A 20,572-nucleotide genomic window follows, 5' to 3' on the forward strand; every position below is an offset into this window, starting at 1 on the left:
TATATATATATATATATGTGTGTGTGTGTATAAATTTAAAAAAATACATATATATCAATTAAAATATATATATATATATTCAGGACCAAAATCTTTATATACCCTAAGAAAAGACTTGAAATGTGGAAAGAGTTTTAAGTTAAAAAAATGTCATAACAGAATTACTTAATAAAAAATAAATACCACCCTAAATATTCACCAGTAGAGGAATATCTATGGACTAATAATGGTAATTACGATAATTACCACTCAGCTCTTTATTATGTCCCAGACACTGAACTATTGTTTCACATAATTACCTCATTTCTCTTGACTACAACTTTGTGAGATGACTACTTTAACCTCCCTCCGCATCGTTCTACAAATGAAGAAGCTGAAGCTCAGGAAACTGAAGTAACTTGTCCATTGTCAGGCAGCTCAGAACTGGCGAAGCTGCAATTAGACGTTAGTCTGCTGAATCCAAGTTCATATTCCCAATCATGTGATCTACTCTTAGGAAGTTGTTAAAAGATGTTTTTGGAATGATTTCAATGCTTATGAAAGAAGTGGGGAAAAAACCCCATACAACCATCAGGATACAAATTATATACTTAACAGGAGACTAACTCTAATAAAACAGAATGCAGAGAAGGAGGGGGAACCACAGAAGTCTTACCAGAGCTTATCTTTGGAAAGGGGAGAGTGATCATTTCTATTCTCTAATGCTTTTCTGCAAGTTCCTCATTTTCTACAATAAGCATGTATTCCAATTAGACTCTTACTGGAAAAAGGGAATTTTAAAAAATATTAAGAAAACAGGAGAACCAGAAGCAGTGGTCCTGGCTTTGGAGGAGCTCGAGGCTGGTAAGCAGAGTGGCTTCTGTGACTGCTGCCTCATCTTGTAGGCATCATTTCCATGTCTTATCTGCCCGAGGGAAGTCTTGGGGTCAGATTAGTGCTTGTGTCTCCACAGTCTAAGGAGTGCTTCTGGGGCTCTTTGTGTGAAAACAAGGCAGGACACATGCTGCATGAAAGAGCCTAATTGAGAACAGGAATAATGAGAAAATTAACTTCCATTTGTTGAGACCCTACTGCACATCAGGTGACACACTAAGCACTTTACATACATTATTTCAGTCCTTGTAATAAGACTAAATAAGGATAATATGTGGTTAGACTCTGTTTTCCACACCTACTCTTGCAGTCCCCATCTGCTCTCTGCCGAGCTCTGAGCCCCAGGCCTCAGCCTCTGGATCTCTTGCAGGGTTTCTGGTTGGGACTGACCCACCAAAGAGGCACCAGCAGAAGGAGATCTGGGCAGAGAAGAGAGAGGTGAAGGAGTTTTGCTTCCTGCTTCTGAAGCTCCCTCCTGCTTTGGAGCCTGACTGTGTAGTAAGTGTGCCCCATGATGAGTGGCTGTTGGGAGCCTCTCCCCCACAGCTCCCGTTCTCCTGGGCTAGTCCCCCTCCTCACTTCTCCTGGTGGCCTGATGTTAGATTCAGGGTGTGTCAACACCCCATGTTGGTTTCCTTAATCGCACCCACCCTCTGTAAGGAGTCCTGCCTGCTCTCTTCAGCTGACCCAGGTGAGTGGAGTCCTGTTTTCTGCTGAGACCTAGACAGATAACAATGTCAGCAGTCCTGGTCAATTACAGATAAGGAAGCAGAGATTTGGAGACAGGTCCAAGGTGACCCAGATGGTTAGAAGTGGAGCAGACTTTGAATCCAGGAGTCTGTCTGATTCTAAAAGACCCTTCCCACTCTCTCCTGGGGTTCTGGTTCTGGCAAGCTGAAGCTGCCCTTTGAAAGCAAATGGTAAATGCTCAGCCCTTGAAGAAAAGCCATGGCCTAAACCTGCCTCCTGTGAAGCCACCAAGACAAAGTGCCCGCCTGCTTCAACCTCCTGCCATCCATCCTGGGCCGTCACAGCTGCAGATTCCTCTCTGCTACCTGCCTGCTGAACGTCGAGCCCCTGAGCGGGGATTAATGTTTCATGTCCCTGCACTGGAGGTGGGATTTTGCCTTCCTTTGTTCTTAAACTGTGAATAGCAGGAGAATGATATCCACGCCTGAGATGCCACGGTTCCACAATTCTGGGGGAAGGGGTCGACTGAGATGATTGTGGAGGAAGGTCCCTTTAGCTCTTACATCCTATGAATGGGAATTGCCTGTGCCCTGCAGTGTCTCCCTGGAGTGGGACCTGTGCAGGAGGTCAGAACCTCCAAAGTGTGTCAGCTGTGAGGAGCCCGGGTGAGGCTGTGGAGGGAGGGGCACAGATGTGCGGGAATGTGGGCACCTCTGTATCTGCAGTAGCCGGGTTCCAAGCCCAACGCACACTGATAGCACAAGGAATCCTGTACTTCCTGCACCAGGAAAGCCACTCTTGGAGAGAAATCTTGAAATGAAATTATTTTTTAAAAAATATGAAAGACACTTTCATGTTGAGAACTAATTATTCGTTCTTATTTGGGATTTTTGTGTTTTTCCTTAAAAAAAGAAAAACAGACAATTCGCCTCCCAATCTCTACCACCCCACAGGACAATGATGCTGTTACAAAGATTGAGGGGAAAAGCATGAATAATTTTGCTCACTTTACCTTATGGCATGTTTAATAAGGATTTAAAAAAATGATTTAGGGAAAATGCTTTTGATCCTGTGATGGCAGAGGCCAGCACAACGCGTTCCTCAGTTCAGGCAGGAGAAATTATTTCAGGTCTTATAGATGAAAAGCATGAAGTAGTCCATTAACCCTGAACGAGAGCCGGCAGACTCCACCTGGGGCAGAGATGTGAGGCCTCTGGAGAGTCTCCTCACCAGAGAGGCCTCCTGGGGTTCAGATACCCTAAAACCCTGGATTCTGATCTCATGTGGGCCCCACTGGTGCCGCTTTAAAAAAACAAAATTTTTTTTTTCACCAAGCAGCCACCAGGAGCACCAGGTTGTAGAATTTATAAAAAGGGAATATTTTGTTTCCTTTTTTAATTGTCTCATGGAAAAAATGATTCTGAATCGTTAGCTATTGGCTCTGGGAGATAGTAGGACTCTGTTTGCAAACATCAAAGACAACTTTTTTTTTTTTTGGACTATATGGATTTTCTCTCATGGAGATGGTAGGAGTGAGATCTCATGTATTCTTGCAGCACCCAGGCCTTGTTCCTGGGGCTGAAACGGCCCTAACTCGAGAGAGAGGGAGGATGAAGATGATGCGAGTGAGAGGCCCGAGGGTGGTCTTATGCAGGGGCTTACCGTCAGAGGCAGCCAGCACTAGCAGGGGCTGGTTGGATGAAGCCGGAGCAGAGCAGGCTCACAGGAGGAAGGGAAGGAGCAAGCATCTATGCGTGTGCATGTATGTGCTTGGGTTGGCGACCGCATTTGGGCTCAACAGCACCATCCCATTTATGTGATGCTGGTGTTATAAGATTGGATGCTCGCCCCTGCTGCTGGGGGTGGAGATGGGGGAGAGTGTGTGCATGTGTGTGTATGTGTAAGGGATGAGGAGTGAGAGTGTGTGTCTGTGTGAGGAGTGAAGACTGTTAGGCTGATTGGCACTGGCCGTCTGTGGTTTGTGCCGTGGCGCCCCACGTGGGATGACAGAAAGTGCCCTCAACTGAGAGCTAGGAGCCTCCTAGAACCATCGTGAGGGCTTGGGCGCTCATTCCCTTTCTGAAGCTCAATTGCCTCACCTGTAAAACAGGTGTTAAAAGCTTCCTCACTGGGTTATTGTGAGGATGTGACCCGATGGCATATGTGAAAGTGCCTGGCTTCTCGAAGGTGTTGACCAGTGATGCCTGTTCCCTTCCTCCATGCTGGACTGACTGGGCATGGTTCAGAGCCCGCCCTGGTGCCGGTGTTGGTGGTTCTTCCTCATGCTGGGCCACACACAGTCACTGTGTGGCTGAAGAAACTGAGGCCCACGTAGGTTTTGTCACAAGGTCAAGGTCACAGAGATGGTTGGCAGCAAAGCCAAATTTTGGACGCTCCTTACCCCAGTCCCAAGCCTTGGCTCTCTCTGCTGTACCCACTGATTCTTCTGGAACTCCCTTTGGAAAGCAGTGAAAACCTTCCAAGGAAGTAGCTGAGAAAAGCCAAAGACAAACAGATCTCCCCCCAACAAGTCACTGTTTGGCTGCTTATCTCAGTAACCAGAAGAAAAGAGTGCTGTTGTCAGCTGGAGCGAGTTCCCCCCGGCTGGATGGGGCCCAGAGTGCAGGAAGAAACCGCAGGCCAGGGAAGACCGGGAAGAGAGGAGAGTCAGAAAGAGGAGCTGGAGAGGAGGGAAGATGCGCACTTGGTGACTCAGCAGTGAGCCGTCACTCAGTGAGCTGGCCGTGGTCCTACGCTTAGGAGGCCAGGGGGAGTGAAAGGAGCGAGGGCCAGGGAATCAGGGAGACCTGGGGTCAAGCACTGCATTTGCTCCTCACAAGCTGTGCGACTTTGGGAAGGGGAGTTAGCCTCTCTGAATCTCAGTTTATCTACTGGAAAATTAGGCATAATCAGGGCCCCCCTTCCATCTCTGTCTCTCTCAGTCTGTACACTGTTGTGAGGATTAAATGATAAATGAGATAGTTTACACAACACATCCAGCATGGTTCCTGGACAGAGTAAACCTCCCTGAGTGCTGCTTCCTCCTCCTCCACTGGGTTACCTCATCCAGTTGTGAGGATTAAAGTAGATAAGGTGCTTGCTAAGCAGGTCTTAATACAGATTTGTTTCCCTTCTTGCTCTCTTAAAAAAAAAAAAACAGGCTCCCAATCTAGCAAAGGTTCCTCTTGAGAGGGTGAGAATGGAAGTGGGCGATAAATCGCCTCGTTTCGCTCAGTGACTGCTTCGCAGCTCTCTTCTGCTACTGCTGCACTCTCCAGTGTTCACCCGAGTGCTGGCGGATGGCTGCAGAAAAATAGACCCTTTGATGGTTTTGTCAAAGTATCTCGGGAGCCAGAGGAATGAGGTCCAAGTTAGTCATCCTTTGTGCAACTACAGTCAGGAGGTGATGTTTATCTGGCCTAGCCAGACCCTGCATTAAAATATATGGTACAGTTAGATGTCCTTGAAAAATAGGGATTGTGGGTTCTCTGTAGCCAGGGTTGGGCAAGTCTGTTCCTTTATGAGTCTGTAAGTGTTCATCAAATGCTGGAGGTGGCCAGTGAGAGAGGCTCTGGGGGCCCAAGTCATAGATGATCGTGGCCATGACGGGTGGAGAAGGGTGGAGTTATGGTGGCCTAGATTAAAGACTTGATGCCAGTGCCGCAATAGAACATTCTGGATGATGGAAACGGTCTATTTTTGTGCTCTCCAATATGGCAACCACATATCTGAGCATTTGAAAAGTGGCTAGTGTGACTGAGGATTCGAATTTTTTATTTTTTTTTTAACTTAAAGTAACTTAAATGGCCACATAGGGTTAGCGGCTGCCATACGGGGTGACATAGCATTATAGAGACTGCAGTGTCCCGCGAGCAGCCACTTCCACGTGGTGGAGTCTCGCCTGGGTGTAACTTCCAGCCGTGCCCGGGCAGCTGGATGTGACCACAGGGCTGCAGCTCCCCTCCCGCAGGTACATTTAGGCTGAGTAGATTAGGACTTTGCTCACTGGAAGGACGGAGGTAGACCTGGTGAGAATGTGGAGGGCCCAGAGGCGGGGAGGGCCCAGTGCCGGCCGCAGCTCATCACTGGACTCTGTCAGGGGCTGGGGGCTTTGGGTTCTGAGCAGTTTCAGGCAGTTCTGCCTCCCAGTCCCATGTCCACATCATTGGACTCACTGGTCCTGTCCTCTTTGGATATCCCTAGAGCAAGATGAGTAGCTGGTGATAAAGGGAGCCAAGAGCTGTCACCAAGGGACTCATCGTCCGTCTTCCTGGACAGCATTGAGCCTGCAGCACGTGGAAGGGGTTCGGTCTCCTGTGAGCCCCTTGAGAGAGGGCCTCTGCCTGCCCTGGCTCAGTTTATGTTGGAAGAATAAATGATGGCTGGGCGCATTGGGGTTGGCAGCTGCTGGGTGAGATAGTGCTGCTTTAATGCGATTCCTTGGTCCTCCTTCACAGGAAAGGGGTCCCTGTGAGTTCACAGCAGCAGCATGCGGTGCTCGGGCATCTGGGCTCCTTGGCAAAGGGAGAAACAGCCTGGCTGGTGTCTACTGCTCTTCCGCCCTACTAGTCCGTCTGATACTGGCTTCCCTCCCCCATCTCCCCGCCCAGTAGATGTCCTCGGGCTGGACCAGTCCCTCACTTCAGATGCACAGCCCAGCCTTGGAAGGTGAAAAACAACCCCCTTTCTTCCTAGCTGATGTCAAGGAGAAAGTAAGACCCTCCGCCTCCTCTCCTGCCTCCCTCACCCCACAGCAGACCAGGTGCAGGTTACTGAAGTGAAACGTCATTCGACTAGTTGCTTGGAGGCTCAGGTCTAAATGCTGGCTCTGCCAAGAGTTCCCTCTGTGTAATGATTTTCCCTCATCTGGGCCTTGGTCTCCCAGTCTGTGAAATGGTGGGGTTGGGTGGTTTCCCGAATTGCTAACATTCCAGGATTAAAGTAGATCCAGTGAAATGTGATTATCTGAGAGGCTTAATCACTCCAGGTGGCTTTGCCATTTAAAAGAGGAGCTGGTTAGCCCGGATGAGTGTTTAATTGGCAGCCTGTGAGTGGGGGGAGCTTCCTGAAGGAGGAGGCCTTCCAAATTTCCTCACCTGCTCCCGGATGCCACAGGCTGCTCCACCTTTCAAGGACAGACAGGGACCCTCTGCCCCTCAGGAAGGAAAGAGCCCACCCTCACTCCAGGTGCTCTCAGGAGCCATCAGCCACTCAAACGGATTTCTGTCATTCCTGGGCCTCACGGAAGGGAAATTTGACTAGAGGGCAAAAGTTCAGATAAACAGAGGAATCCTGTGCCTGAAAAATAAGCCGCCTGGGAGCTTGAACTTGAGAGTGTGGTAAGGAAAGGAACCCTGGCCCAGGAGTCAGAGGGACCTGGGGTCTAGGCCTCCTGTCAGGCTGTGTGGCCGTGGGCAGGTCACGCCACCCAAGCTCTGCTTCCCTCCTGTTTAACGTGGAATCGTGACCAACCTTGCAGACCTCGGCTGTCGTGGGCACCTCGACGTGGGCTGCATCTAGCGTTTTGGGACAAACAGTATGCAAATGCAAAATGGTGGTGACAGCGTGTTCACCTTCTGCAGCTACAAATATCTGCACAGCAATAATCAAACAGCACAGCCTCAGGCTCCTCCCAGCGCCGGCGAGCATGTGCTATGAAACAGTGAGACGCTAAATCACTCCCGAGCTGTTTTAAGGATTAGGCAGAAATGTTAATGGCAACAGATGTTGGCTTGTTCCCTCCAGGAGGATTTAGGCTTCAGTGCAGAGTTTCTCTGCTGGCTTCAGCCCAAATCATGGCCACAGCCCTTTCTCTGACCTCCTGTTCAACCCAGAGAACAGAAGGGGCTCGGTTTCTGTCCTGAGGCTGAGAAGAGAATCTTGCGAGGACCTCCACAGGATAGTGATCTCCTGTAAGGTGAGCTGATTCAAACTTTAGGAGAAATGAGGAGCTGCAAATGTAGCCCAGAGCCCAGGTTTTTTGGTGGGGCTCTGTGAGCAGAGATGAAAGCACTGGGTTCTAGTGGGAGTTCAGAGATGCCTCCAGGGCTCTGCACAATGAGGCCTGGGCGGTCGAGGTAATTGCTCAAGGTCTTCCTGATCTCACATTCTAGGGGATCATGAAAATGGATGAAACAAAAACCCAGGGATTGTTCCAGAAAGTATCACGCTTTCTCCTCCAGCTCTTGCCACACATTCTTGGGGAAAAAGAGTGACTGTGTCCACATCACAGTCTGGAATCTGCAGTGTCAGAAACACTGAAATAGCAGAGCATGATGTAAGAAGGAAAAGACTTCAGGGAACTTCTGGACCCTTCTGAAGACAGTGGCTGCATCCTGCCCTTCTGAAGGCTCCAGGCCGCCTGCACTCACCTTTGAATGGGGACTGGGCTCGAGTCACCAGGAAGAGGCTCTTGCTTTTCCTGCTTTGCCGCCCCCGGCGGGCGTGGTAGCCCAGCGAGTTGCAGCGGCCCTCCCGGCAGCTCAGGCACAGGCCCTGGCTGAAGCTGGCCATGTCCCTGCACTGGTAGGCCATGCTCTGCATGCCGGCGTGCAGCAAGGAGTCGATGAAGAGATGCACTGACCGCTCGTGGGCGCATTTGACGGCCTTGGTGATGGCTGAAACACAGCGCGAGAAGGATGTTATTACCCCCTTTCTTCACCCAAAGGCTCACCCCGTTCCTCAGTGCAGAGCAGCAGCACATTAGGAAGGAGAGAAGGGCTTGCTAAGGTTGGCCCACTGTCTGCAGTGGATGTGATAACTGGCTGAAAACTACACAAAGAGTAGACCCTTCGCAGTCACTTAGCGTAGAGGTGTAATCTCAGGCTCCAAGGGGCTGTGAGGGAGCCCTGCTATTACACTGTGTTATGACCCCAAGTTACTAAGAAAATATTGAATTATTTAACCAAGTGGGATAGTGTGATTCATTTGGGAACTATTTTAGTCTCAAATGGTTAAAAATGCACAAATGCCGATGCTTTGGGGGTAAGTCAGCAGGACAGGCTTGTGTGGAATACTTCTTCTTAATAATGCTGAGGAACCCGTGCCGAGGCACTCCTGGGACTTGGCTAAGGGCTGGTGAGAGCTGAGCCCTCTCCCATCATGTCTGCCTTCTGTTCCAGAGCAGCCACTGCCTCCCTTCGGCCTGTAAGACCAGAAGGGAATTGGCTTCTTGAAGGGCACACCCCAGTGACCAGGTCTGAATCGGCCTGACCCAAAACAGCAGGTTTAGGAGGTTTATCTAACGTGGATTTTGACCTTTTTTTCTGGTTTGTTTTTGGGTCTCCAAATCTTAATATAACCTTTAGTAAAGTGTTCTTAAGGAACGTTGAGGAACCACCATGGGACATAGCAAGTACCGCATGTGAGGGTGGAACACAGGTAAATTTGCCAAAAGCTGTTGCCCCAGGATTACTCATCTCAGTTCTTGGTCATTAGTGTTTGTCGAGCACCTACTCTGAGGCAAGTACTATGCTGAGTGCCTCCATGGGTGTTCCTGGCGGCAGCTGTTACCAACGAGAAAACTGAGCTTCAAAGACATTCACTAGCTCACTCAAGCTCACCTAGCCAGGAGCTGATGAGGATGCTAAAGCAGTTATCAAGTGACCAAGTTGTCACGTTCACCCCAGTGTGGGAGCCCCTTCCAACATAAGGGTGAAGAAAACTCAGGAAAATCACAAGGCCAAGCAAGCTAAATAAATATACTTGGTTCCATCACCCTGAAGGGTAGCACCAAGGAGAAAATGGCAGTAATTGGTCAGAGATGTATTTACAGGCACCTGTTTAATGAACACCATCCTAGGGGGTCTGTGTTGAGCTTAGGGAGGGTATAGACCTGGGAGGAGGGCTAGATGGTCACCGAGAACTGCTGGTGACTAGAGGGGCGAGGATTGGAGGAAGATGTAAGGAATGATAAGGGGAAATTCCCAGAACGTTCTGTTCGGGTGGGCAAGTGAAGCTGGGAGTCCAGCCAAAATGAGATAATGTCGAGTGTGAAGGTCATTCTGATACAGGAGACGTGAAGGTGGTGGTGTGATCACAGGCGAGTGTGTTCTCGGCTCAGCTGAGATGACTGGGGTGAGGAGGTGGTCTGCGGGGGTGGGGCTCTCCAGTTGACATGGAGTGAGTTGGCATGTCTTAATCATCATGTTTTATCATAATGACAAATTTGGAAGGCCCGTGGAATGTAAGGTTTTTACTGACATTTTTGTTCTTTGATCCTGTGTCTGCTATCAACGTCCACGTCAGTGTTTCAATTTTAGAATTTGAGAAGTGGGATCACAACCCAGATAAAGCCACATTTAGCTTCCGCCCTGAGACAGAGGATGTCACAAGGACCTATTTAGAGCTGAACTTCGAATTGGAAGAATCTCAGTAATGAACGTCCTGTAGGGTCAGCTCATTAAACCTCCTGGGAGGGAATGGGGGGCGGTGGGAGAGTTATTCCCACTTTTGTGAGACCAGGGATCAGGAAGCCATGATCTATTCAGTGGATTGTTACATGGCCCAGAATAGGGGAAGCCCCCTGAGTGAGGAAGCTTCTGGAGAAAGAGAAATAAGCACAGACATGAGCACTCAACTTTCAGAGGGGCTAGTGCCCCAGGAGCTACTTTGCTGGGTCCTCTGGGTGGAGGTGAATGGTGGGGACCCCTGGTGGTGCCCCTCAGCTCCTCCTCAGCACTTGGGCTCCCGTGACCACTGCCTGTTAAGAGGAGGGGCCCTGGGAGGAACGGCAGCCTTACCCACCCCCACAAGCCCTCACTCTGAATGGACTTGGTGACCTTTCTCCCTGGGCCCCTCCCTTGCCAGACCCTTCCCGGAATCCCGCAGATTCGATTCCACTGGATCCAGAGGCCCCATTCAAGTGTGGGAGTGTAAACCAGCGTCGGCTAGTGTCTTCTTTCTCACCATTCAAGCCGTGCATGGTGATATGTTTGTAGAGCTCTAGGAAGTCGCAGCCAGGCTGGAAGGAGCCCCCATTGGGGTAGAAGTCATAGTGCGCTATGGGCTGTTTGATGCCCACACTCAGGCCCAGGTGCTCCTGCGTGAAGGTGTGAATGGCGTCCACAAAATTGGCATCATCTGGTGAAAGACGGTCGTTGGGGGAGGCGTTTTCAAACAAAGGGCCCGCAGCATCCAGTCCTAACAGGACAGCAAGAGGAAGGGTAAGGTGGGAGCAAGGGGAGGGGAGGAGAAATGCTCTTTTTAGCTTTCTAATGTTATTACACATTCATGAGCTAGCAGGAAGAAGAAAATCCTAGGACATAATCTTTCTCTAGAAAATCTTGCTGTAACCTTTTTGCAGTAAAACCACAGTAATTCATGGTGCTGAAAATTGAGCACAGGCTGGGCATTATCTATAAGGAAAAGAGGTTTGCAGGAACTATCCAGGGGTAGCAATAAGGTTATGAGGGAATGCTTGATTTATTTAAGCAAATCAATTTTAAGCACCTTTCAAGCTACTTTCAAGAGTGTCTGTCTGCGTACCCAAACTCCACTGTGCTTATCGTAAGCACGTGCCATCAAAGAAAGACTTTATTTGCCTACACATTGTCAATAATTTCCCTAAACCAGCTGGTTTCCCCCCTACACTAATGTCATTTCATTGGAAAGTTCAGAACAGCCCTGGGTCATTACTGTTCTTTGGGGAAAATTGTTGTGAGCAAGTAGGATGGTTCACAGCTCTGGTTCTTAAGTGGCAGGTATGTTTGCCTGAGACAAGTGGCAGCTCCTGGCTGACTGTAGTTGGGGAGTATTTATGCATTCAAGGTTTTTTCTCCATCTTTCTTCCTTGACCTTCTCTGGAGGACCTTTTGTTGTCCCACAACAGCCCTGGCTTCCATCCCTGTTGGGGATGAAGGAATTGACAGGGGGCCCTAAGAGTAACTGCTCCCCAGCCCTCACCCGTAGTTACAAATGGAAGATGTCTCGGTGTGATTTACATTCCTTTCTCCATCAGGCTGACTACAAGATGACCGCAGAATAATTAGCTGTCCTGCTGTCTTTGACACGTGTGGGCCTGGATAATAATGCCTATGTGACCACAACACCAGCTGGTGTAGACAGGGTCCTGGGCCCAGTGCTGCCTTTCTGCAATTCTGACTCAGCCTTCTAGGCCTGGTTTGTCCATGATAGGCCTCACTGGGTTTCTATGGAAGGTGTTCATGGGAGGTCTGCTCACCCCCAGGGCTATTGAGTGTTAAATCATGGAGGCCACCAAATACTGGTCTGTGGATCAGGCCTCCTCAGGCACCAGCAAGGGGAAAAAAAAAAAAGGACCAGAAGATGAAGTCTCATCATGACAAATTTGCTTAGTTCAAATATCTGTCATCATCCCTGTCTTTTTTCAACGTTAAAACAAATCTCTTCTCTTAGGCAAAATAATGGTAATAGTAGATAGTAGTTGCCAAAAATGTTCTTCCTTGATAAAATAGGTCACAGCAATGCTATTCATCTCAAATTTTGTTTGAATTGTTTTAGCTTGTGAAAATTGTTTCAGCTTGTGAAAATTGTTTCTGCCTGCTGAGTCCTGAAGGATGAGTAGGAGTTTGGTAGGTAGACTAGGGCTGGCGGTTGAGTGGTGGTAAGTTATTCCAGGCAGAGGAAACGGTGATTTCAAAGGCCCAGAAGAGCAGGAGACCATGGCGTGTTTGTAGAGTGGAGGCAAGCCTGGTGTCATGGAAGCCTGGAACTGCAGAAAGGGATCAGTAGGCGGAGAAGTTGTAGAGCTCTGGGGACATGATACTGAGGAGGGCTTTGCCTGGCCCTCCTGAGTTTTACCCTGTAGGAGTCAGTGGGCCTCAGGGACTTGGCTGGGGAGCCAAGACATGTCTTTTCTTCTGAATGTAGCTCTGGGAGTGAGGCTAGTGTCGGGGCCGCCTGTCTTCAGCTCTCCTAGGATATCTAGGGCCATTTCCAAGCTGACTTAGAGCTGAGGGCAAGGTTTTTGGTGCAGAGATCCCTCCCTCAAGCCAAATGGGCCCCAGAGTAAGACCCGGGCGTTTCACAAATGCAGAAACTGAGGTACTAACGTGGTTGTTACAGCAAATTCAGGGCTATGATTCTTTAACTCACGTTGGGCTTTGTAAGATATCAGTTGAAAAAGAAACTCCTGCTTCAAAAGTGTATAGAAAGCCTACTTTTTAGGACTGGCATGACTATGAGAGGCATTTGTCTGAGGAAAGGCAACAGGAAGCGAGGCTGTGATTGGCTCTGAATTCGCTTGGAACAGCAGTCAATGACAGTGGTCATGTTTGAAACAATGCTTCGAGTCCTCCGGTGAACTCTAATACAGCTCGAGGGAAGCCCGGGGTGTGTTCGTTATGAGACTGTTGCAAAAGCGGGTCCTCACTCCACGCCCCTGTGTTGTTGTGGAGATTACAGTTAGTTACCAGGCATGGTTACCTGTAATTCTCCCAATCTTGTGCTTTCTGCCCATGTAACTGCCGGCGAATCCTGAGACGTGTGCACCCAGGCTGTACCCAATTAGATGAACATTGCTTGGAGAAAATTGCACAGATTCCTGCAAGACAGTGGTAAGATGGTTGCAGGAGGGAGGGGAACAGCCCCCGGGATAAAAGCCTTTTGGGGTCCAGCTTGTTCTGGGCTCTCTGTTGTCTTTGGGCCTGATCACTAGTGAGGTACTTAATTCCTGCTCAGGACCCAGACTGGTTTCTCACCTGCTGACTCTGTCCTTTCTGCTTTCGTACTTGGTTTCCTGGGACCCTGCCTCCTGCCTCCTGCCTGCCCATCTTCACCTGGACGTTAATGCCCTGCAGATCCCATTCATTCGTGTGAGGGTTCAATGCTTTACAGGGTGTGTTTAGATCCCTTCGCACATCCAAGGAGGTGAGCATAAAAGGAATAGTGGATGGCGTAGCAGGGGAGAGGATTCCACAAACAGGCCTTCATGGGAGGCATCTGAAGGAGCCCTGGGAGTCTGTTCTCTGTCCATTCCTGTGAGCTTAGCACAAGTGGTTCTCCTGTCTGGGTTGCTGTTGGAGATCAGCTCAATTCACTCCGTGTTAGAGGAAGAGAGAGGAAGGGAGAGGAGGTGAGGGATGGGGATGGGGGAAGGCAGTGGGGGTAGGTCTCACCTCCAGCCACTTAAGGAGAGCTGCGATCTCCCGGCCGACCAGGCGAGCGTTGCGGACGGCCACGGTGTAATGGTGGTAGGCCAGGGTCATCCAGTCTGCCATCCCCACGTTCACTGGCTGGACCTGTTGGGACTTCAGTGCAGCCACCATCTGCCAGGTCCAGGTTTCCAGCAAGCCGTCCACCTGTGGGCGGGCCCACAGGGTCATCAGTGTCCCCGGGAGGGTGGAGGGAACACTGTGCTAGCTCCTCTTTCTCCCTGTTTACCTCTTTCCTCCTCCGACTCTTGGCTCATGCTGGATCCTTCTCTTCAAGAGAAAGGGCTTAACACAGGGCTTCCCGACCTCAGCATCGACGACATGTGGGGCTGGGTACGTCTTTGCTGTGGGGGCTGTCCTGTGCACAGTAGGCTGCTTGGCAGCACCTCTGGCCTCCATCCATGAGATACCAGCAGCACCCCCTCTCCCCTGCATCGAGTTGTGAAAACCAAAAATGTCTCCGGACTTTCCACATGTCCCCTGGGGGATAAGCCCAGCTCTCAAATGAGAACCATTGTCATAAAGTTTCCCTGTTTTAGGACTTTCTAAGCCTTAAGACAATGAAAAAGTCTGTAGATCAGGTGCTGAAAGCCAGTCTATCCTTTGAGGGTGAGCTCCAGCTCACCTCCTCTGGGAAGCCTGCTCTCCCCAACATGGGAATCCCGACTCGCTCGCTCTCCTCTCATCCACCGTGTTCTGCTTGCTTTAGAGGGACTAGCCCTGTGAGCTGGAACATAGTAGGAGCTCAGCAAGTGTTTATGCAGAATTGTTCTGTGTATATACCTTGTTTCAGTACCAGTTTGCAGGGCACTCCTGCAAAGACACATGTGCTGTGTCTTAAAGGATGAATAGGAGTTCACTGAGACGTATCAAGGTGGGCATGTGAAAGTGGGGGCTGGGGTGTGGTCAGGGGAGGTCCGGGCAGAAGGAAGAGCACGTGCAGAGGTGCAGAGTCACAGAAAGGCAGTGTGGTGTGTCTGTCTGGGGAGAGGAGAAAAGTCTGACGTGGCTGATGACTAGACTGCGGAGGTGGGGCTGGACAGCGTGGTTTGACATATGATTCCAGGGTAAGATGCGTTCATATAATAAGTGTTTATCCAGTGCCTTCTATGTGGAGGGGGCACGTTTGGTTCAAATCCAGACTGTCCTAGTTACCAGCTGAGTGACCTTGGGCGAGTTATTTAACTTTTCAGTGCCCCAGTTCCTTGTTTGGAAAATGGGGATAATAATAGTGCCCTCTTTCCAGGATTGTTGTGAAGACGAAATGAGTTAATCAATGCAAAGCACTTAGAACAGTGCCTGCGACATAGTAAGGACTCAGTAAATGTTAGTTCCTGCAGCTGCTGTGATTATTATTATTACTAGCAGTGGTAGGTGTATTCCAGTCTGGATGGATTTTGAGAACAAAGAACTCATTCTGGTAAAAGGATCCTGGTAAAAGGACCCTGCTGTCTTCCTGTTTGTAAACAAGATGTTTAGTCAGCCATTGATTCAGTTGACAAATATTTTTTAGCACCAAATATATAATGGATACTGTCCAGCAGGAGAAGAGGGGGAGGACACTCCAGGCAGAAGGCACAGCCTGAGCCAATGCTTCTGGGAAGGTAACCCCCCCAAAACACACATATACCAAGTCAAGAGGAGAGGAGTCATATGGATGGGGAAGGAGCTCGAGCAGAGGTGAGGGGAGGCGGGGTCAGGCAGGGGAGTGCCTGCTCTGCAGTATGAGGACCTCCTTACCCGGAGGCTCTCAGCTCCAGTCCCTACCCCGAGTCAGGTGCCAAGTCCACAGCTCTGCTCTCCCCAAAGCTCTGCCCCAAAAGTGTTCCCTCCTTGCCTGTTTCTTTTCTCTTTTTCTCTTGTAAGGGAAGGTCCCTTTGGCTAAAGCAGCTGAGGAGAGGGGAAGTTCTTCCCTGACAGCGACTGGCCTTCTAACCCATGCCTCACCCGCCCCACTCCCATGGGAGAGCTTTCCCTGTCTGATCCTCAGTTCCCTTAAAAACAGGCTTCATCTCAGGGTTCTGCCCTCTGCCTCCTAGTCCATGTTTTTCTTAAAGAAACAGAGACGGAGCTCCTGGCCCAGCTGGAAAGAGCTACAGTGAGGAGATTGCCATGTGAAGCCTGTTGGGTGATGGGCCCCCTGTCAAACCTGTCCTTGACAAAGGCTCCCTGTGGTGGGCTCTTTGAGAATGTGGCTTTGGAGCACGAGGGTTCTGGTCTTGGATTTCTGCCCAGTGAGAACTGTGTAACTGTGGTTGCTGCTTGACTTCTCTGAGCTGCCATGTCGGGGGTGTGTAGGGATTCAATGGGCTGATGTCTAGTGTAAAGGGCCTAGCTCCTGCAGGGCCGCATCTATGTTAGGTCCCATCTGGAGATCCCCCCCACCCCCACTGCCTTCACTGCCAACTCTGTGGTGTGGTGGAACCTGTGACCTCCCTGGGATGGGGGCCTTTTAAATACTAGAGGGAGGCTGCTGGTGGCTGCAGAGCCTCCGTGCTTTTCTGGGATGGGAATAGCGGGCCCCCACCTCGTGGCTACACCCACGTGACATCATGTGGCTCCCCACTACCCCACGAGGCCAAGCACAGGGTCTGTTTTGTTTGTGTGGAGGGTAGGAGCCTGCACGTAGCAAGCTCTTAGTACACAGCTGTTGAAAGAGTGGTGGTGGGGCAGGTGGGCTCGATTTGCCCTGTAGGGAAGGATAGATGGGGGGTTTCAAGAGTATTTTTCAGCTAAATGGCAGGGAAAGGTTTTTAAGTCATGAAATAGACCCCAGGTTTCTAGAGGTTTCAAATTGCGAACCAAGCTTCAAATGGTGGGGGGGCTGGAAACCAGTAAGGCAGAATTTCCTCTTGGAAACATGTCTGACTTCAATCACTGTCCACAATATTCTTTCCCCACTCCTGCCACAGTAACAGATTTTAGCATCACTAAAAAGCTACACTTTCTCCAAGAGGCTACATACTCAGCCACCTTTCCATCTAGGTATGGCCAATGGATGTAGTTAGAAGCATTCACAGATGCTTCTTGGAAGGTAACCCCCCAAAACACACATATACCAAAAGTCATTGAATTGTACACTTTAAATAGATGAATTGTATGGTATGTGAATTATCTTTCAAAGTTGTTTTTAAAATATTCCCTGCTTTTTGACTTTTTTGTGTACACCTTCTACTGCCTTGTGCTACCTGGAATACAGATGTGATGGCTAGTGCTCTAGCTGCCATCTTGGGTTGTGGGATGAGGGCCACACTCTAAGTATTGAGCAGGAAATGAGCTGGGTCCTTGAGGAACTTCATTGACCAAAGCTGTTTATTCAGTTTTGGATTACATGTCTCTGGACTGTGTGTGAAATGGAAATAAACTTCTGTTTTATTTGAACCACTGCCAATTTGCAGCTGAATTTAACCCTTACAGAGACAACATTTCATTGGGAGACTATGTCTTCCAGCTTCCTACCTCCTCTTGTGAAACATGCAGATTCACCCACATGAACTGCCATCTCTTATGGGCATTTATGTGCTGTTTGACCTATTTGAGCCACATTTTATTACTTGAAATGTGGAGATAATTATACTTTCCCTGCCCTGCTTACTCATGGAATTGAGATAATCAATGAGATAATGTGTGGGGAAGCACTTGGAAAATTAGAGTATGCTTTACAAATATTATGCAAGAAGTTGTTATCACCAGCTCCCTATCTTTTTATTAAAATTGAACACACTAGGGAGGAAATAAAAGAAAACATAAAAGGAGAGGGAAAAGGCGTGTCAGCATTTCCTACCGACCACCCGTGGATTATCATCACCAGGGGCAACGAGGAGTTGAAGGCGCACTGCTGTAACGTGTCTGGGTGGTTGAGCCGAATCTGACAGCCCTTATCAGTTTTGTCCTTAAAGAGCAGGAATCTTGTTTCTGTTTCCTGTGATGTTTCGTTTGTTTCAACCGCTTGAGATCCTCTTCCAAATGGCTCTGGAATATAAGATTGGGGATGGTGCTTAACCTGGCATCTATTCCATCTCTGCTGGCTCTGGGACATCCCAAAGGTTTCTAAGAGCATTAGATAATGGGGTTACTGTGAGGTGGTGGAGGTGAGCTGCAGCTTTGGGAAGCCCTAAAGAGCATTTCCAATGGAATGGTCATTTCTCTCTTGGAAAATGATGGAGGGTGACCTAGGAGGACCCAACAAAGAGGTGCAGGGGGCCAGATTCTCCATAATGCCATCCTGGAGACTAGGACCAGCCAGTCAGATACTAGAGTAACTCTAGGACAGTGGGAATATGGGAGAAGCAAGTGGGACTACAGTTCAGGGAGGATAATCATTTCATCCAAAATCACACTGCCAATAAGTGGTAGCATTTGAACCTGGTGTTTCTGACTCCAGTTCCCTATATCCCAATGCTAGGGAGACAGCACATAAAACATCTTAGTTAAATGACACTGTGCACACTCTCGTGTGTCTCAACCAGTTCTCACTCACAGACACATTGTATCATGTGGCCTTGCACAGACCAGGTAGGGCTGTGGTAGGGAGGGTTGCAAGGGGAGTGGTGACTTTTGCTTGATGGGGAGCGGCATTCAGGGAGGACTTCTCAGGGACAGTGATGCTGATGCTGCCCTTGAAGGGCTTGTGTGTATGCGTGGGTGGGCGAGCTGAGGGAACAGCTGGGTAAAGGCTCAGAGGTTTGGGATGCTGCAGGTGTTAGGAGGCAGAAGCCTGGGCAGCCAGAGTGTGGGGGCTCTGGGATGCTGAGGAGTCTGGACGTCTTGCTCTTGATTATAAGTTGCTGCTAAGGAGTTTTTCAGCAAAAAAGCCAAATGAATACCTATTAGGAATCTTTCAAAGATCGGAAGAGGATGGGATAAGAAGAAAAACATTGTTTTTAAGAATTCACCTTGTATTGTTTCCCTGAAAGTCCTTCTAGCCTCTGTTTTGGGGGAGCCTCATCCTGACTCTGAGCCACTTTGTGGAGTGTGGACAGTCACCCGACTCTGCAAAGCAGCCCAACAGCGGTCAAGACCGTGGTGTCAGCCAAAGACATACCTTTCTGGTCAGGGGTGGGGGAGGCCTGAGGAGGTGCCATGTTCCTGGGTGGTGGCACCCCAACGTGGGTGACATCCTCTCTGCCAAGATTAGGAATCAGGCCAAGAACTGGGGGGTGGGGTGCTCTCCCCATCCCTTCCAGCCAAGGGTGGGCTCCCCTGTGGCTGAGGGGCAGGCTCATGGCCGTACCAGCATTTTAAGTCAGTAAATGCAGTTCAGCCCAATTACTAAGAACCCTGATCTTCCTTTCTGAGCATAAAGTCATTCAGGCTTCTCAAACATAAGTCTTGGGCTTTTAGTTTCAGGGGACAGCAGGACAGAGAGATGATGAACCTACAAAGTCCAAGGGGAGGTATTAATGAAACCAATTTTCCTACCCAAAGGTTATTAATTCGAAAGGTTATTAATTCCCAGGAAAGGGCAATGATTTTTCACTATGATGACAGAATGAAATGCATCATATTTTATTTAAAGGAGATGTGAACTAGACTCTGAGTAACTTCTCTGAGATAATGAAGAAGATATCTGGCGCCCAGTTTGGCTTTCCCAAGCTTAGAGACTGTCTGAGCTTGTCTTTGGTCCCCGCAAGCATGCTCCAGACTGCTCCCCATCTCATGGCAAGCACTGCCTCCCTGGTCTCTAAATCAGGAGCTGGGGTGTCATCTTACGCTCTTTTACCAGCTGCCCAATCAGCCCAAAGCTTCAGGTTCCCAAATATCCCCGAACCCAGTGCCCTCGTCCAGGTGCACACTGTTTCTTGTTTGGTTTACTGGCACGGCCTCCTAAGTGGTCTCACTCTGTTTAGTCTCACCACCCTCCCTCATGCTGCTGCCCGAAGAATCTTCCTTGAACAGAAATGACTATTATATAACTTTTATACTTGCTAGTGGCTTCTTAGTATTGCAGCCAAGGCCACCACCTAAATGATAACCCCTCACCCCTCTGCTCCCCTCTCTACGTTCCTCGCTACCCCAGGCTGCCACTAGCTCCTCCCAGAGCCATTTCGCATCCCTGCACCTTTGCACTGTTGCTTCTCTCTCTGCTGCTCCCCGGGAATGCTGGTCCATTTATTAAAGCAGAACTCAAGACATCACCCCCTCCAGGAAGCCTTCTCCTCTTGCTGCCAGCACCATATTGGGGCTCTTATTTGTCTGGGTGTGTGGTATGTCCTCCACCAGGCTGTGAACTTGTGGCAGGCAGAGCTGGTGGACGCTTAATTAGTGTTCGGTGAGCGATGTGGTGTTCTGTGGGATCTGGTCTCAGAGCAAAGGCTAACATTTGAATTGTCAGCCATTTATATATTGGAACTCTATGTAACTAATTTTCTTTTATTCAGTGACTGAATAGCTACATCTTCCTTCATTTCAGGATACCTGACTTGAATGCTGAAAGGACCATGTGAAAATAAAACAGGGATAGATCTAATACTCATCTTATGAAGTTGTGACAAGGGTTAAAAAAATGGCATTTGTAGAGAGCTCAGAACAATGCCTGGCATATAATTAGCACCAATGTAAAGTGTGTGGCCAAAATAAGTACTAATTGGAGCATCCAGCATCTTGCATTAAAAAAATTTTTTTTATTGACATGTAGTTGATTTACAATGTTAGTTTCAGGTGTACAGCAAAGTGATTCAGTTATACATATACATGCATATATATATATATGTGTATATATATATTTTCTTTTCAGATTCTTTCCATTATGTTATTACAAGAAATTAAATATAGCTCCCTGTGCTATACAGTAGGTCCTTGTTGTTTATCTGTTTTATGCATATTAATGTGTACTGATTAATCTCCAACCCCCAATTTATCCCTCCCTGCCCTTTCCC

At 48.9% G+C, this 20,572-nt stretch overlaps 2 protein-coding genes across 2 annotated transcripts in view; one reads left to right on the top strand and one right to left on the bottom strand.

The window, feature by feature from the left end:
- Window positions 1-20,572, top strand: part of LOC116277994 (uncharacterized) — a 246,210-nt gene that overhangs the window by 15,987 nt on the left and 209,651 nt on the right. The gene's annotated exons all lie outside the window — the stretch shown is intronic.
- The window catches only part of LIPC (lipase C, hepatic type), a 150,072-nt gene that overhangs the window by 10,486 nt on the left and 119,014 nt on the right, over window positions 1-20,572 (bottom strand). Inside the window, exons 4-8 of the mRNA XM_006210975.4 lie at window positions 17,479-17,666; window positions 13,659-13,841; window positions 12,967-13,084; window positions 10,471-10,704; window positions 7,935-8,180 (exon numbers count right to left, since the gene is read on the bottom strand). Coding sequence (XP_006211037.2) covers window positions 7,935-8,180; window positions 10,471-10,704; window positions 12,967-13,084; window positions 13,659-13,841; window positions 17,479-17,666 — 969 coding nt within the window. The remainder of the gene's footprint in view (window positions 1-7,934; window positions 8,181-10,470; window positions 10,705-12,966; window positions 13,085-13,658; window positions 13,842-17,478; window positions 17,667-20,572) is intronic.

This window comes from Vicugna pacos, chromosome 6 (genome assembly GCF_048564905.1).
Source record: "Vicugna pacos chromosome 6, VicPac4, whole genome shotgun sequence".
Taxonomy (NCBI): Eukaryota; Metazoa; Chordata; class Mammalia; order Artiodactyla; family Camelidae; genus Vicugna; species Vicugna pacos.